The 15,864-nt window shown below is 42.9% G+C and overlaps 1 protein-coding gene across 1 annotated transcript; it reads left to right on the forward strand.

Moving 5' to 3' along the window:
* The first annotated feature begins 4,337 nt into the window (after positions 1-4,337).
* Positions 4,338-14,645, forward strand: LST1 (leukocyte specific transcript 1). Its single transcript, XM_020811187.3, has 5 exons — positions 4,338-4,484; positions 8,120-8,171; positions 9,649-9,756; positions 11,244-11,266; positions 12,618-14,645. The coding sequence occupies exons 1-5, from the start codon at positions 4,473-4,475 to the stop codon at positions 12,867-12,869; spliced, it is 447 nt and encodes a 148-aa protein (XP_020666846.3). The 5' UTR covers positions 4,338-4,472; the 3' UTR covers positions 12,870-14,645.
* The last annotated feature ends 1,219 nt before the right edge of the window (positions 14,646-15,864 follow it).

Raw genomic sequence — 15,864 nt, forward strand, 5'->3', positions numbered from 1 at the left:
GTATGATATGTCAATAACAATAATGATCATGTGCTACCAAGTCAACCCTGACCCTTTTCAAGAAATTCAGAAGTGGTTTCCCACTCCCGTCGTCCGGGGGCATTGCTGGCACAGGGCAGCTTGCCCAAGGCCACCCAGGCTGGCTCTTCTCTCAGGAGGCACAGTGGGGGAATTGAACTCTTAACTCTGACTCTGCAGACAAACACCTGAACCACCGAGCTATCAGCCAATTATGGTATATCAGCATTCCTCTTAAGACCAGGACTCAAGATGGCTTACAATCTAGTTTTAAAACCCTCCAGAATTGCTAAAAACATAAGGGCCAAGATTCCATGACTGGCTTGAGGTAGAGAGCAGACCCATTGAATCAACTGCTGAACATTAGAGTGACACTCATGTAAATCTTGTTAAATCAGTGGGTCTACTCTAAAGGGGGACTAGCAATTGGATACTGGCCCATAAAGGCAGCTAATAAAAGATAATTATACTGTTCACATCAAAACACTCTGGTAACCTCTCAGTGAAAAGTATATAATTTTTCTTTACAGATACTGTACCATGGGCTGCCAAAAAACAAAGGAGGGGCTAGAATGAAATCAAGCTGGAACTGTCTCTGGAAGCAAAAAACGACCACAACAAATCTGTCCTGCTTTGGACACATCAGGGGAAAACACAAAAGATGGCCATGCTAGGAAACTGAAGACAGCAACCAAAAAGAAGACGTAACTTGAGATGGGCTGTTGCAATAAAGGACGTCACAGCCTTCTATTTGTAGGTCTGTTAATGACTGGACCTCATCGAGGTCACATTACTCATGGCTTTGCTGTAAGTCAGAAGCGGTTTAACAATACACAAAAATAACAAGGTTGCACAAACATATACAACACACCTACAGCTTCTTTCATTATGAGCCAGTTGGGTCCTAGTGCCAGCTGGGAATAGGTGAAAATCAATGAATGAATGAATGAATGAATGAATGAATGAATGAATGAATGAATGAATGAATGAATGAATGAATCAATCAATCAATCAATCAATCAATCAATCAATCAATCAATCAATCTCTGTGTGTTGTTGTTTTTGTTGTTGTTGTCGTCGTGTGCCATCAATTCGCCTCTGATTTATGTCAGGCCTCTGAATAAGCAATTTCCAAAAATGTCCTGACCTCAATTGCCCTGCTCAGCTCTTCTAAACTCAAACCTGTGGGTTCTTTTAGGGAGTCTGTCCATCTCGTATTTGGTCTTCCTCTTTTCCTGCTGCTTTCTACCTTTCTCAGCATTACTTCAGGCTTCATTTTATCTACGACCCACTTGTTTGTTTTTCTGGCAGTCCAAGGTATAGGCAAAGCCTATATAGAAATCAAATATAGAAATAAATAATGTGGGGGGAAAAGAAGGCAAGGAAACTCTGTTCTCTCTGCTGAATCATGCACCACATTTCAAACAAATCATTTTTATCCTGTCAGCTTTCTTTACAGTTCAACCTTCCTAGATAGTGATTGGGAATACAGTGGGGTCTCTACTTAAGAACGTCCCTACTTAAGAACAATCCAACTTAAGAACAGCTCCATTTGCTAAATTTTGCTTCTACTTGAGAACAGAAATCCAAGATAAGAACAGGAAAAAAAAAACCTTTCCTGCTCTTTTTTTAACCTTAGGTCATCTTAGGTTAAAAAAAAAATCTCTCCCTAGTGGTAGAGTACGTATTAACCAGCTTTGCATTAGTTCCTATGGGAACTAATGCTTCAATGTACGAACGCACCTCTACATAACAAAAAAACAGCCAGAACGGATTAATTGGTTTTCAGTCCATTCCTATGGGAAATTTTGCTTCAACTTAAGAACGTTTCAACTTAAGAACACCATTCCAAAACGGATTAAGTTCTTAAGTAGAGGTTCCACTGTAGTTTCTATGGATGAGCAGATACGGATTAAATGGTTTTCAATGCATTCCTATGGGAAATGCAGATTCAACATAAGAACGTTTCAACTTGAGAACCACCTTCCAATACGGATTAAGTTCTTAAGTAGAGACCCCACTGTACCATAGTGTGGATTTATCTTGGTCTTTGTCTCCAGTGACACATCCTTATAGCTGATGATCTTTTCTAATTCCTTCATTGTCGCCCGTCCTAGTTTCAGTCTTCTTCTGATTTCTTGGCTGCAATCTCCCCTGGATTGATGATTGAACTACTGTACAAAATCTCTGACTATTTCAGTTTCTTCACTGTCAAGACTAAAGCTGTGTAATTCTTCTGTAGTTATCATTTTTGTCTTAATATCCATCTGCAGTCCTGCTTTGGCATGTTCTTTTTCCACTTTCACGTCATTGCCGCATTCTGCCCGTAAGAGGGTGTCCTCTGTATATCATAAATTGTTGATGTTTCTCCACCAATTTTCAGTCGTCCTCCTTCTGAATCTGGTCCACCTTTCTGTATAATATGTTCTGCACACAGATTGAACAGATAAGGAGATAAAATGCACCCTTGTCTGGTACCTTTGCCTATTGTGTCTCTCCATATTTTGTCCTAATGATAGTTTCCTGTCCATGATATACTTTGCACATCAGGGCAGTCACAGGCTGCGGCACAACCATTTCTCATCATCTACACAATCATAGGTTTGCTGTAGTTTATAAAGCATAGAGAGATCTTCTGAAATTCTTTGGTGCTTTCTAGAACGCCACATTCTTCATCATAGGATTCTATATAGGGCACATAATGTAGGCTGCACATTCTGTCCACAGTACATTAAAATAATCCTGCACACACATACAAAAGCAGACGTTTTAGCAGCAGCAGCAGTAGCTACCATCAGTCGCTCCCCCCCCCCCAGAGGCCTCCAGATGACATTGTTGGTCATTGAAAGGCTATTTTGGCCCATTCTCCAGGCGTGTTTCAAGTTCAATCTCTTATTCTTTTCAACACTTGTGCTGAGTTGCTCTCAAAGCCCCTCCACACATACACACCAATAAGGGCTGGCCAAACCCCCCCCCCAAAACAACACCAACACCCTTTTGAATCCCACAGCTGTGGCAGCTCAAACGCGAGAGGTGGCACTTTTCTGAAGAACCAGAACTATAGCGCTTTTCAGAGGTGTCTGTTGTTGCACATGGGGCTGTGTGGAACCCAAAAGATTCTTTATACATTTTTTGAAAGCGTAAGGCAAGCTTGAATATGACCAACTACAGTATATTACTGCGGTACTTATCCAAGAGTTCTGGATTACAACTTCCAGCAGTGGCCAGCCAGCACGGCCTCTGTCCTCCTAGCTCAGTGACTAAAAGAACGGCAGTCCATTCTTTAATCCTAAATTCTGTTATCTGCCATTCCTCAGGAAGTTGGGACTGGTTGCAGTGGCCGAGGGCAGGAGGAGAGCTTTTCTGCCCCCTGAGCGGTATAAACTGCCACAACTTCAGATTCTCTTTACCTGGACTTTGGGCCAGAGGAGGGAATGCCGTCCGGTGCTCTGTCTCGGCTACATCATGCCTTGAGGTGCCCTCGGCTGTGGCTCCAGAAAGGTTCATTTTGTTGACGTGTTATGTGCCAAACAGTTTCAATCAACAGATTTTTGAGCAGCGAAACAACCCCCCCCCCAGCCATGCTACATAGCCTGCCTTTCCCTCTTCTTTCCAACTCTTAAAGTATCTTCTTTTGCCTCATGTAGTAGCTTCTTTGTTTAACAACAACAACAACAACAACAATAACAACAGTAGTAGTAATAGTAATAATAGTAATAATAGTAATAATAGTAATAGTAATAGTAATAGTAATAGTAATAGTAATAATAATAATAATAATAATAATAATAATAATAATAATAATAATAATAATAATAATAATAATAATAATAATAATAATAATAATAATAATAATAATAATAAATGTGCTGTCCATTCTGACTTATGGTGACCCTTTTCAGTGTTTTCTCTGGCAGAGTACTCAGAAGTGGTTTACCAATTCCTTGCTCTGGGGGCTCCCTGGGACTGTGCACCTGGCCCAAGGCTGCCTAGGCTGGCTCTACTTGCAGGAGGCACAGTGGGGTATTGAACTCCTAGCCTCTAACTCCACAGTCAGGTACCTGATAAACTATGCAGCCAGCCACTTCGTTGTTTACAACTTCAGAATGAATCCTGCCATAGGAAAGCAGAGAAGGGCATCCTTGGCATCTCTCTCAGAGGAACGGGGATGCAGACTCTCCTCCTGCTCCCCCCTCACTGACACTTTCTCGCCTTCATTCTTCTCACTTGGTCGCTGAGTGTGGAAACATCTGCTGTTTCATTTCTGGTTTGTGCAATGTGTCCCCATTTGTTGGTGGAAGCAGAAGCGGCGGCTCGTTCTTTCGTGACGTCTTGCCAGCCCCTGTCTCCAGTCAATCGCAAGAGAAGACGAGCAAGCCGAGACACACGTTCGAGCGTCTGGGATGGTGAAGACGCCCCAAGGACTATTATTGCTTGCCAAACGTGACTGAGATATGGATAAGAAGGTAAGAAAGGATTGTGTGGAGCCTAGAAGCTGTTTGAGGTTTGAAGGGTTTGGCATCTGGCTGTGAGCTGGACAGTGGGAATTTTTACTCCTCTACCTTGCCTCTTTGAGTGGGACTGGACTGCATGATCCATAGGCTTCCTTCCAGCACTGCAGTTCTAAAATTATTATTTATTATTCCATGACAGACTGGAGGGGTGCCTGAGCATTTGCAAATGTGGAAAGAAGTGGCCAGCGTGGTGCCGAAGTCTCGGCTGGGATTTGAGAGATTCAAGTCTTTAATGGGCTGTGGAAATGACTAGATGATCTTGGGCCAGTCCGTCTTTCGCTGCCTGACCTATTTCACAGGATTCTTGCGCAGATAGTGTCGGGCTAGGGAAGAACCATATTCTCTGCTTGGAGCTCATTGGAGGAAAAGCGATACATAAACATACCCAATACCTATATGATAATGGGCAGATGGATGAGAGACGGAGACGTCTCTTTGTTCATTTTGAGATCTTGGCCGTTCTTTATAAGTACCTTGATAAATGCTAGCTTTCTTCCATCACAGAACTCAAGTTGATAAAACATTTGGTCTCCTTGGTAGCCTCCCATCAAAAGGACAGACTGCAAAGAGAGCTGTACCGTGTGTACTCAGGACTACACGCTTCCTAAATGTTATTGCTTGATATTTCCCAGGAAAAGAAAAGAGGAACATGTAGATTGGGGGTCTGAAGAAGGGTAGAATCCGTTGTGGTAGAGAGGAGGACGCTCTTCCAAGTAAAACGAAGTAGCGTAGGGTCATCCAAAGGTCAGGAAACCAAGAAAGACTGGTGGGACACTGGGAAAAATCTAAGGGGGGTTGGTGTTTTTTGTAGTTCCAAGGAGCTCTTGGAGAAGTAAGTGTGGGGTTTTTTTTGGGACTAAAATCCTACAACTGTCTTAGCAGGGAAATTCTAGAAGTTGTAGATCAAAGCTCTAGTGATTGGACATTTCTCAGCTCCAGTACTTTTATGATGTGTAATGTCCTATCAAAGAAATGCTTCTGGTCGAGTTCCCAAATAGCAGCATCCAATACATACAGCCTTCACCTGCATTCGAATGTCTCATTTTGGTTTTCTAGCTGGCAGTGCCCATTTTCATTCCTACTAAGTGTGCTAAGCTCTCTCCCTGGGCTGCTTCACAAACTCTCCCTCCTCATGAATATTTCAAGCCTAAGATATTTGGCACTTCTGTAAACTTTGGGTTTCTTCAGGCCTGCTCCTACCTCCTTCTGATTTCTCAGTGGCCCTTGATCAGGTCACAGTGCTGTTGTTACCAACCCTATGAGCTGAGTATTAGGAGGAGTGATGAAAAACGGTGATGTCTGAGAACGCACTGTCCAAAACGCACAAAAGATGCCGTTATACTTGGCCCTACTGAATGCATGGGCCATCTGTGAATTTTATTTTTTTAATACTTTTTTTTATTTGAACATATCTACAAACTACAACAAAATACAGTATACAAAAATTTTAAAAAAATCCCCCCTCCCCCCTTTTGAGGACAGAGATTCCAAGCTCATTTCAGTCCCGAATTTCGCAAGTTTCCAGAGAGCATTGAAAAAACACTTAAATCATTTTTCTCTAAGCTTTGATCTGTCCTTGGGCCCAAACATATATTAAGTTCCAGCTTTATTTTGCATAATACCTTGGTTGTTCTCGTAGTGCTTCTGAGAGTGTGTCTAGTTCTGTGATATCCAACAGCTTCTTCAGGAACTCCTCCTTCGGCGTAGGTGTATTTTCACGTTTCCATTTTTGGGCCCAAAAGTGTATATATTTGTAGCCGCTACAAATATATACATCAAACAATATTTAATTTTCTTATCAGTAATTTCTGACTTAATATTTAGTAGTGCTATTTCAGGTTTAAAATTTAATTTCTGTTGAGTGACTCCTTTTATTATTTCCCACAGCTGTAACCAATAACCCTTGGCTTTTTCACATGTCCACCACATATGATAATAAGTTCCCGCTTTTTCTTTTACATTTCCAACAAATATTGCTGCTACCCTCTGACATTTTTGCCAACTTTACAGGGGTGCGGTGCCATCTATAAAACATTTTGAGGATATTTTCTCTTAAGTTTACCGGCGTAATCATTTTATAACACTCTTGGCCACCTCACCTGTGAATTTTCGATTGTGTTACATTCCTGTGGATCAGCATTGGTTCTATGCTTCCAGGAAAGAAAGGGCTGTCTCTCTGTCTTGAAGAATGCACAGTTAAGGTTGCCGAGGCACCATTACAAAGGTCCGAATTGTTTTAAAAAACTTACCTGAGTTAATTATAGATGTGATGCAGCACGGTGGTTAACCATGTGCGCTCAGTTCCTGGGTAAAATCGCATCTGAACCGCAAACTCACAGAAGGAACTTACAACCAGCCGTGCTTCGGTGTCAGCTGTCTTTCTCACAGCCCACGGCCATGTGCAACACTGAGTTGACAATATTGTTGGCCTACCTTTTTTGTCCTTTTAGGCAGTCTTTCTCGTGATGAAAGGCCCACATGGTTATTGCTACTGGACTGTAAAGCTCTCTAAAGAGCCAAAACACTTTGTATATATTGTTTTCCCTTCCTGAGCCTTGGGAAACAGCTAGAAGTGTGCTAGAAGAGAGGCCCGGAAGGAAAAGATACGAAGCCGGGCTTTCTCGGCGGTGGCTCCTCGCCTCTGGAACAATCTCCCTCCTGAGATCCGCGTGGCCCCCACTTTGGGCACTTTTAAAAGTCAATTAAAAACATGGGTATTCATTCAGGCCTTCCCTCCAGTTAATATCTGACTTTTCTGTTTATTCTCTCTTTATTTATTCTCTATTCTATCGTTGTATTGTGTATATTACAGTATGATTTATGTAATTTTCTTGTGTTATTTTATTGTTCTTATTATATTGGAAGGGGCCTAGAGTGGTCTTTTAGATCAGATGGGTGGGGTATAAATAAATAAAATAAAATAAATCTGTAGGTTTGGACATCTATAATTCTACAGGAAGTCCAGAAATGCAAGGCTCACACCCTTAGAAACAGTTGATGGCCCATCATAAGATGTTGTTTATGTAACAACTGGGCCGGCCTGGCCCTCTGATTAGGTAGTTGCCTTAGGGCCAAATTTGACAATAATGTCAACATGTCATTAGAAAGAAAACTCTCTTAAGAGGAAAGCCCTGTCTCTTTACTCTAGCGCAATCTCGCCTTCATCCACATTGGACATATCAGCCTGCTAGTACCACGGTACAGCTCGGTTTGCATCTCTGACGTTTCAGGCATGTAGCGCTGAAAGACTTGCATGCCTGGAGACATAACACAGCAAGAGGACGAAGTCTGCATTTATCTTAACATGCAATCTGACCTTCAGGTGGAAAGTTTGTTAATTAGGTTTGTTATTTGGTTGTCAAGATGGCAGAACTGTAGGACTTTCTGCCTCAGGAACTAGGAGAGAAAAACACACAACTCGATTGGTTTCAACAAACCTGCATTTTCATTTGGAATGGTGTGTGGTTGTGTGTGTGTGTGTGTGTGGGCAAAGTCTCTAAGATAATGGGAGACTGAAATTTTTTCCCAATGGGTAGCACTTCCTATAACCTATTTCCCTTTGTTTTTATTTGTATATTTTTCCCTAGAATCCCCCATCTGCAAAATTGGATACGATTTATTTAAAATGCGATGAAACAGGTAAGGTATATTTAAGATCTTGGTATGAAATGCTATCATCAGCTAGAGAGACTATAGGCTGAAGGCAACGCCTAGGGACTCAAATGTGGTCATTAGTCATCCATGCACCCTCCCACCCCTCAATTCTCACACAGAAGGATGGGATCAAGGAGTTGGACAGGGTTTTAAAAGAGGACCAGCAACCTCCCTTCACCTCCCACTTGGCACCGTCGTGGCATCAAACTCTTCTCTCCCTGGAGAGAGATTTTTCTCTCAGACTCCACATGTCTGCTTGAGTGAGAGATACCAGCCATGGATCTCTCTAACTGAAAAGAATTATTTTTAAAAAAGATATGCATTGACTTTAACCGAAGAAAATTAAGTGGGGATTACAGGGGACATGGTACAAAAAGCCCTTCAAGAATTGTCTATGTAGAACTGGTGAGGTTATGTAAAGGAAATATTAAAGCATTTATGCATGCTGTTGTCATGTGCCGACAATTCACTAACATGGTTTTTGACAGATGAGAGCTGCACCCTAGTGATTTCTATGGATGAGAGAGGGATTTAAACCCGCTCTCCTGAACCTTGCTTGACACCACGTCTAAGGGACGTGGTGGTGCTGCAGGTTAAATGTCAGAAGCCTCTGTGCTGCAGGGTCAGAAGACCAGCAGTCGTAAGATTGAATCCACGAAATGGAGTGAGCTCCCGTCACTTGTCCCAGCTCCCGCCAACCTAGCCGTTCAAAAGCATGTAAAAATGCAAGTAGATAAATAGGTACCACCTCAGTGGGAAGGTCACGGCGTTCCGTGACTAGTTGCACTGGCCACGTGACCACAGAAACTGTCTTCGGACAAAACGCTGGCTCTACGACTTGGAGACGGGGATGAGCATCGCACCCTAGAGTCGGACAGGGCTGGACTAAATGTCAAGGGGAACCTTTACTTTTACCTTACTCCCGAGTTCTGCTTTAAAGCTCTATTCACGACATCACACTGGCAACCCTGCTTTCATGGCTAGTTATTAGCCACCTTATGGTTTCTTTAAAGAATGGCTCGTCACAATGTGCATCAGTGTACCACCATCCAACCCACCCACCTGTTTGGGAGTAGGGAGAAAGGTAGAGGTCCTGCTGCCTACTCACTTCGGCTCCAAGCCATAAGGTGGAGTGCTAGCTGAAAACCGAGGAATGGCTGGTGCTGCAGTGCCAGCCGAAGTCATTTTATAGGCCAGAGACAAAAACCAAGACGCCGCTCGCCCCTCTTTCAGTGAACAGGAGCTAGCAAGATGAGCAACTGAGCCTTATTTCAAACCCAGTGAGCAAACCCCCCGTGACAGGAGAATGGCCAAAAGGCTCACGAACAAGACCTGGCAGGCTGGCCCAGCCACCTCACACTGCCTAATGGTAGGGCCGGCCTGATGAGGCTAAGATGGATGTAACAATGGGAAAAGGAGGGACTGGCCTGCCCGACACTCATGATAATGTAACTGGTTGCAGAATGTACACTCTCACTGGGGGTATCCATCGGTGCAGCAACTGTGATCTTCCTGCTGGTCTTGACGATCCTTATTCTGTCCATTTGCCTTTGCCGTGTCTGCAGAAAACGTGAGTAACCAACAGGTGGTGACTGAATACTGGGAAAGGAAGGTTTAAGTTAAGGGGATAGGCCATGAAGCCTTCTGAAGAACTCCTAGGAAGGAAGTTGACTTTCCCAGTTTTAAAAACAGAACAAAATCAATTAATTTTTAATGAAAATCTGTAGTGAGCTGAGGATAACTAGTTAGTCATGTGCCATGAAGGTGGACTCAACTGATTGATTGATTGATTGATTGATTGATTGATTGGATTTCTATCCCGCCCATCTAGACCAAAGGTCTACTCTGGCCACCCTAAGAGGACTTTCAAGGTTAGTGAGATATTTTAGGAGTGTTTTTTTACCAGTTCGACTCCCTCAGTGAATTTTCATGGCTGAGTGGGGATTCAAACTCAGGCCTCATGAGTCTCCTAGTCCATCACTCTGTCCACTGGGATGCTCATGCGAAAACCTCAAAAAATAGGCAACATGTTTTCTTCTAGTGGGGCACATTTTGAACAGGCCCCAATAATTCCGAACAATTGTAAAAGGTCTGAACTGCATGTTTATGGTTTGATTACTGATCATGTGGGACTCTCAAAAACAAACAAAAAACAAAAACAAAAACAAAAACACAAAAATGCCAGGTGCAGCTGGGGAAGCAAAATCATCATTAGACTTGTAAAAGATATAGGGAAGAGGTTTAAGTGGAATTTGGAAAAGCTATTGCTTTTAACTTCTAGAATCCTCACCCCAGTATTGCCAATAGAAATTATAGTCCAAAAAAAGTAACTTTTCCAAGTTCAAGCACAGGGGAACAACCTCCTGTAAATAGGATGTGCCGTTTTGCCACTTCAAAAGCATAAGGACCACTTGCAAAGGGCAATGTCCACGGCCAAGTTTGTGACTGTGGAAGAGAAACAGCATTCTAAGAACAGACATTAGGGAAAATGAAAAAAAGGGAAAAACTTACTGTTTATTTATTTAAGGCGTCTCGATATCACTGAACTGGCTAGACAGGTATCTGTCCGTGAAGCCAGAGGTTGGGGGTTCGATTCCACACTGTTCCTGCAAGGGGAAAAGCCACCCTGGGTGGCCTTGGGCCAGCTGCACCATCCCAAGATGTCCCCAGAAGAAAAAAGGGGACAGTCAATCACTTCTGATTACTCGTTACCCACAGAACCCTGAAAATGGTTGCCATAAGTCAGAATTGACTGGACAACACACATTTGGTATTATTTATTAGATTATTTATTAGATTACTATTAATAGAGCTGGTGATGATGGAGTTAATTGCCGAGAACAGGATACGGTCACCTGCACTGTTGAACTAGAAGTGGAGAGTGAGCCTTATATTTGTGCGACTGAAACAGAACACTAGCAAAGTGTATGAAGCAAGCAACGCATCATATGGACCTTCCATTCTCTCACAAAATAATATCACAAATATTAGATTTTAAGCTGGATATTTTGTTTTGTTTTTCCTTTGTGACATTACTCTTTTTTGTTTCCTGCACAGTAAAGAAGAGAAAACTGACAGAGGTAAGTCCACGAGGAGGCACCATGAGGCGTGCTGATGGAGAGAGCCTAACATCTTGTCATTTCCTGAGGCATCAGAATCGCCCACAACCTCACAGGGCTCTGGGCGCTGCAGCCCCCCCAAAAGGGGACTTTTCTAAGCTCTGACCAGGCCAAATTCTCCTAAAGCTCCTCCTCATTTAGGAAATGACTTCCTCCTTGCTTCAGTTTCTTGTTTTCTTCAGCCTTTTTCTCAGCCCTCACATCACATGCTACGGACTAGAACCCCTCAGGTTCCTCTTTATCATCCTTTACGCTCTTCCTTCCCCCTTTTTCCCCCTTTTCTTCTTCCTGTCCCTTTCAATCATGAGGGAACAGCTGTGCCTGTTTTTAAACTCCCTTGAATATAAAGCAGACGGAGGCAATACATTATAGAATTATTTTAACAGGACAGAAGCCCTTAATCCAACCCTCCTCCCCAGGGATAATGTACAAATACACTGTAGTTTTATAATGTACAGTGTATTTGCACTGGCGTTGCGAGTTCAACCGCAGAAGCCTCTCTGCTTGCAAGGTCAGAAGACTAGCAGTCGTAAGATCGAATCCATGCATCGGAGTGAGCTCCCATTGCTTGTCCCAGCTCTTGCCAACCTAGCAGTTTGAAAGCATGCAAATGCAAGTAGATAGATAGGTACCACCTCGGTGGGAAGGTCACGGCGTTCCGTGTCTAGTCGCGCTGGCCGCGTGACCACAGAAACTGTCTTTGGACAAACGCTGGCTCTATGGCTTGGAGACGGGGATGAGCACCGCCTCCTAGAGTTGGACACGACTGGACTAAATGTCAAGGGGAACCTTTACCTTTGTCTTAATAATGTAAAAATAATGTACTCATGCAAACATAAATTACAGAATAGCCACATCATTCAAGTAAGGCCTGTGATACAGCTTCTGGAGGTAGCCATTTTTGTCTCTTTGAGAGGAAAGACACCCAGTTAAGGGCACTATCCTGTGAGCAGCGTCAAAGTGAGATTCAACCAGATACTTGAAAAGTTACTTGTCAAACTACATATCCCAGATTTGCAGTGCACTTTAACTCCTGGCTATGCTTGCTGTGGGATTTTGGGAGTTGTAATCCAGTAAATGGATTTCCTAATTTCTGGATTCAACACTCCAGCTGGTCTTCCTTTCTCTCCATATTTCGGCTACCCACATGTTAGATATGGACGATCTCTCCCAAACTCCCCCATATCTAACATGGCCCTGCTGGCTTGAGGGGGGATTACAGGATCTGTAGTCTTTAAAAAGGAAATACTTTTCTTTTAGCGCAAATAACTGTGATCTCTTTCTCTTGATTCCTCCCCCCCCCCCATGCCAGGGTATGGATAAAGAGGATGTGGAGGAAGCGGATTTGCATTATGCTGAGCTGCAGAACCTCCCTGTCTCCAGCAGGGAGCAGTGTAACGGTGGCACGTGCACAGCAGCCCTAGCGGTGGCACCCAACAATGACTACGCCACTGTGGCAGAGCTGAAGGGACCCCAGGAAGAGGGCATCGATCAGGAGCCAAACCAGGACAACGGTGGGGATGATGGGGTGGAGGAGAACCAGCCGTGTGTGGAAATGGAGTGAGATTTCATTGCACTGGATTGGAGGAAGCGGCAGAGGGACGGGAACTACCTTTTGATGCAGATGGAGTATCTCCGGCGTTAAAATTCTGTCCCCAGAGGAGCAGAATTCTGCAACCAGACTGCTGTGCAATAGGCAGGTTGTATATGTTTGTAGGCATCTTTCTCCTGCCATCTAGCAAGAAGAGGTGTGTGAATTTGTGTTTTTGCTTATCCCCAGGCAGCATAACCAAAAAAGCTGCCATCTTTTCTACGTGTTCAGTTACAGCACCTGTTATGCCCAGTCATTGTCCATGTTGCCAGAAGGGGTGATAGGAACTCAGCACTAGCACAGTTGAATAATACATGTCGGACATTGTCAATAAAACAGTAGACCTAGGAAAAGTCGCTATTTCAGATTACAAATCCCAGAATCCTCAAACCAGCCTGGCTCAGGGCCTTGCTGGCTGGAACATTCCTGGACATTTAGTAAATGAGAATTAAATGTTTTGCGCACTGAAAAATGCAGACACTTTTTGAGACTGGTTGCTTTCCAGTTTTCCGGGCCAAAACAAAACAGAAATAAAAAAAATAAAGGAGACAAAAAATTTGTGGCACCTTAAAGGAGCCTTATGGCACAGTGCTTAAGCTGCAATGCTGCAGTCAAGACCCTGCTCACAACCTGAGTTTGATTCCAATAGGCTCAGGTAGCTGGCTTGAAGTTGACTCAGCCTTCCATCCTTCTGAGGTCAGTAAATTGAGTACAGTGGTACCTCGCAAGACAACGACTCCGCTGAACAACGAATCTGCAGAACGATGACTTTTTGCAATCGCTATAGCAATTCGCAAAACAGTCATCCCAATGGGGGATTTTCGCTGGATGTCAATTAGGTCCGTGTTTCGCGAACCATTTATTCGCAAGACGGCGATTTTTTTGGCTTCGCAAAATGGATGCCCTGTGTTTTCCAGACCCATGCTTCGCAGGGCAGCCATTTTTACAGCTGATTGGCCCTTGCAAAGCGGCTTTCCTATGGGCGATCTTCACTGGACGATGAGGTATTTTCCCCATTGGAAACCGGGTTGTAATGCATTCCAATGGGGAAAGGGTTTTTGCATGACGACAATTTTGCTAAACAGCCATTTTCATGGGATGGATTATCGTCATCATGCGGGGCACCACTGTACCTAGATTGCTCTGCCCCCTCCCCATGTGTCGCCTGCATAATTAGATTGTAAAACACCCAGGGAGTGCTTTAAGCACTATATAAACAGCACACGTTGCTATATTTTAATGTGAGCTTTCATGGACCAAATCCACTTCCCAAGTTGCCACAAAATTTTTGTCATTTTGTTTTCTCTAGGTTTTGGTTCCCTGCCTCTGTTTCTACATTTATTTATGCTTTCTTCTCTTCTTTTGGTTTGAAATTGTATTTTTAAAATATTTTATACTTGCATTCATTTCATGTTTTAATTGTTTCATTCAGTTTTATTACCACCTCCTTTGAGTCTCATTGTTAGAAGAAAAGACAGGATAGAAGAAATCTAAAGAAATTAGAAGAAAATACATCATTGAAATATTCATTCCTAACCCTTCTTTCTTTTCAAAATGGATCACAGGCAGCTAATAAAGTTTAAATCAAAACTGATGGAGGGGGGGAGAGGGAATATAATTTTCTTTAGCATTCAAGGTAACCCAGAGTGTATTTGGTGTTTTTTAAAAGGTAATTTATCACATCACTACTTCAGTTTTTCACTAACCTTTGAATTGTTAAGAGAATGGCATAAAACCTGAAAAATACCACCTATTATGTCTCTTTTTGAAAAGGTAATTTAAAGCCACTAACAAATAATGAGAAAAATATTATTCATCACACCAATATAAAGCAATGCCATTCACACTCAATGTTTTGAACGTATTGTCATTCCCCTAAAGTAGTTTGCAGCGGTGGCTGTGAACTCTGGGGAAATAGTAATAGTTTGAGAAATACTGTATATCATATGTCCTTAGAGGAACAAATCACTGAACAAATGGTGTCAGCAGAGTATGAAAGGAATGAGCATGGAATTAAACAACTTCCTACAATGAAATGGAAAAATGGAAAGGACCTTGGTTATTTTCTATAGACGTTTGCTCAGTTTTCCCTCATAATAAGAAAGGTGTCTTGGTTTGTTGGAAGGAAACTTTGAAGCCTCTTGCCTTCCTCTTTTATGACCCTGAAAAAAGAAGAGGAGCAAGAAGAAGAAGAATTAGAATCGAACACTCCTCCTCTCGTTGTTCCTCTTCCATACGTGAAGACAGCCAGAGAGAGGAAGAAGTCAGAGAAGGCGAATTCTTCACAGGAAATAAGATGCTTGAAGAGGCCTGCACAGAGTGAAAGGGGTAGGTTGGTGGCGTTTGCGCAGCTGCTTCAGCTGCAACTCTGGAGATCTGTAAGAAGAAAGCTTGTGTTTCGATGAAGAAATCTCAGGCATTAGGGACAAATTAAGCCCGTTCTTGGGTTCCCAATCCAGCCCTGTGGGGTTCTCCAAATGGCCATGCTCTCTTCGCCTTAACATCGTTTGGCGGGTTCCCAACCGACCTGCAGGTTTTACAGATCTGAAAATGAGTTCCTCTTCTCAGGTACAACCACATGCCATAGAGTCCATTCTGACGTACCGCATTCCAATGTGGTTTACCATTCCCTTCTTCTGTGCCCTGGGACTGCTATGTAACTGGCTCAAGGCTACACGGGCTGGCTCTGTCCCCCAGAGGCCGTTGCAGAGTTTTGCATTTCTATAAAATTCACTTTTTGCTGCATAGTAGAAGTACTGTACACAGATCCACCAAGGAGGATAGCTAGAATTTCCCCGGAGTCCACCTTTCTCTCATTAATGGACACTTGGAAGTCTCAATAACTCACGCTGAGAAATTTGTAAGAGAAATAATTTAAAAAAGTTTCTTTACTAATAATTGCTTGAAATCACAGACTTGTGTATACCACCTTCTTTACTGAAACACATACTAGCAACCAACCACATCG

This window comes from Pogona vitticeps, chromosome 2, assembly GCF_051106095.1.
Source record: "Pogona vitticeps strain Pit_001003342236 chromosome 2, PviZW2.1, whole genome shotgun sequence".
In the NCBI taxonomy this organism is placed as follows: domain Eukaryota; kingdom Metazoa; phylum Chordata; class Lepidosauria; order Squamata; family Agamidae; genus Pogona; species Pogona vitticeps.

Bases quoted from the DNA above. Each gene is read 5' to 3' on its own strand.
- LST1 (XM_020811187.3), top strand. The intron at 8,172-9,648 runs GTAAGGTATATT...AACTGGTTGCAG, and splicing joins TTTAAAATGCGATGAAACAG to AATGTACACTCTCACTGGGG. The intron at 11,267-12,617 runs GTAAGTCCACGA...CCCCCATGCCAG, and splicing joins AGAAGAGAAAACTGACAGAG to GGTATGGATAAAGAGGATGT.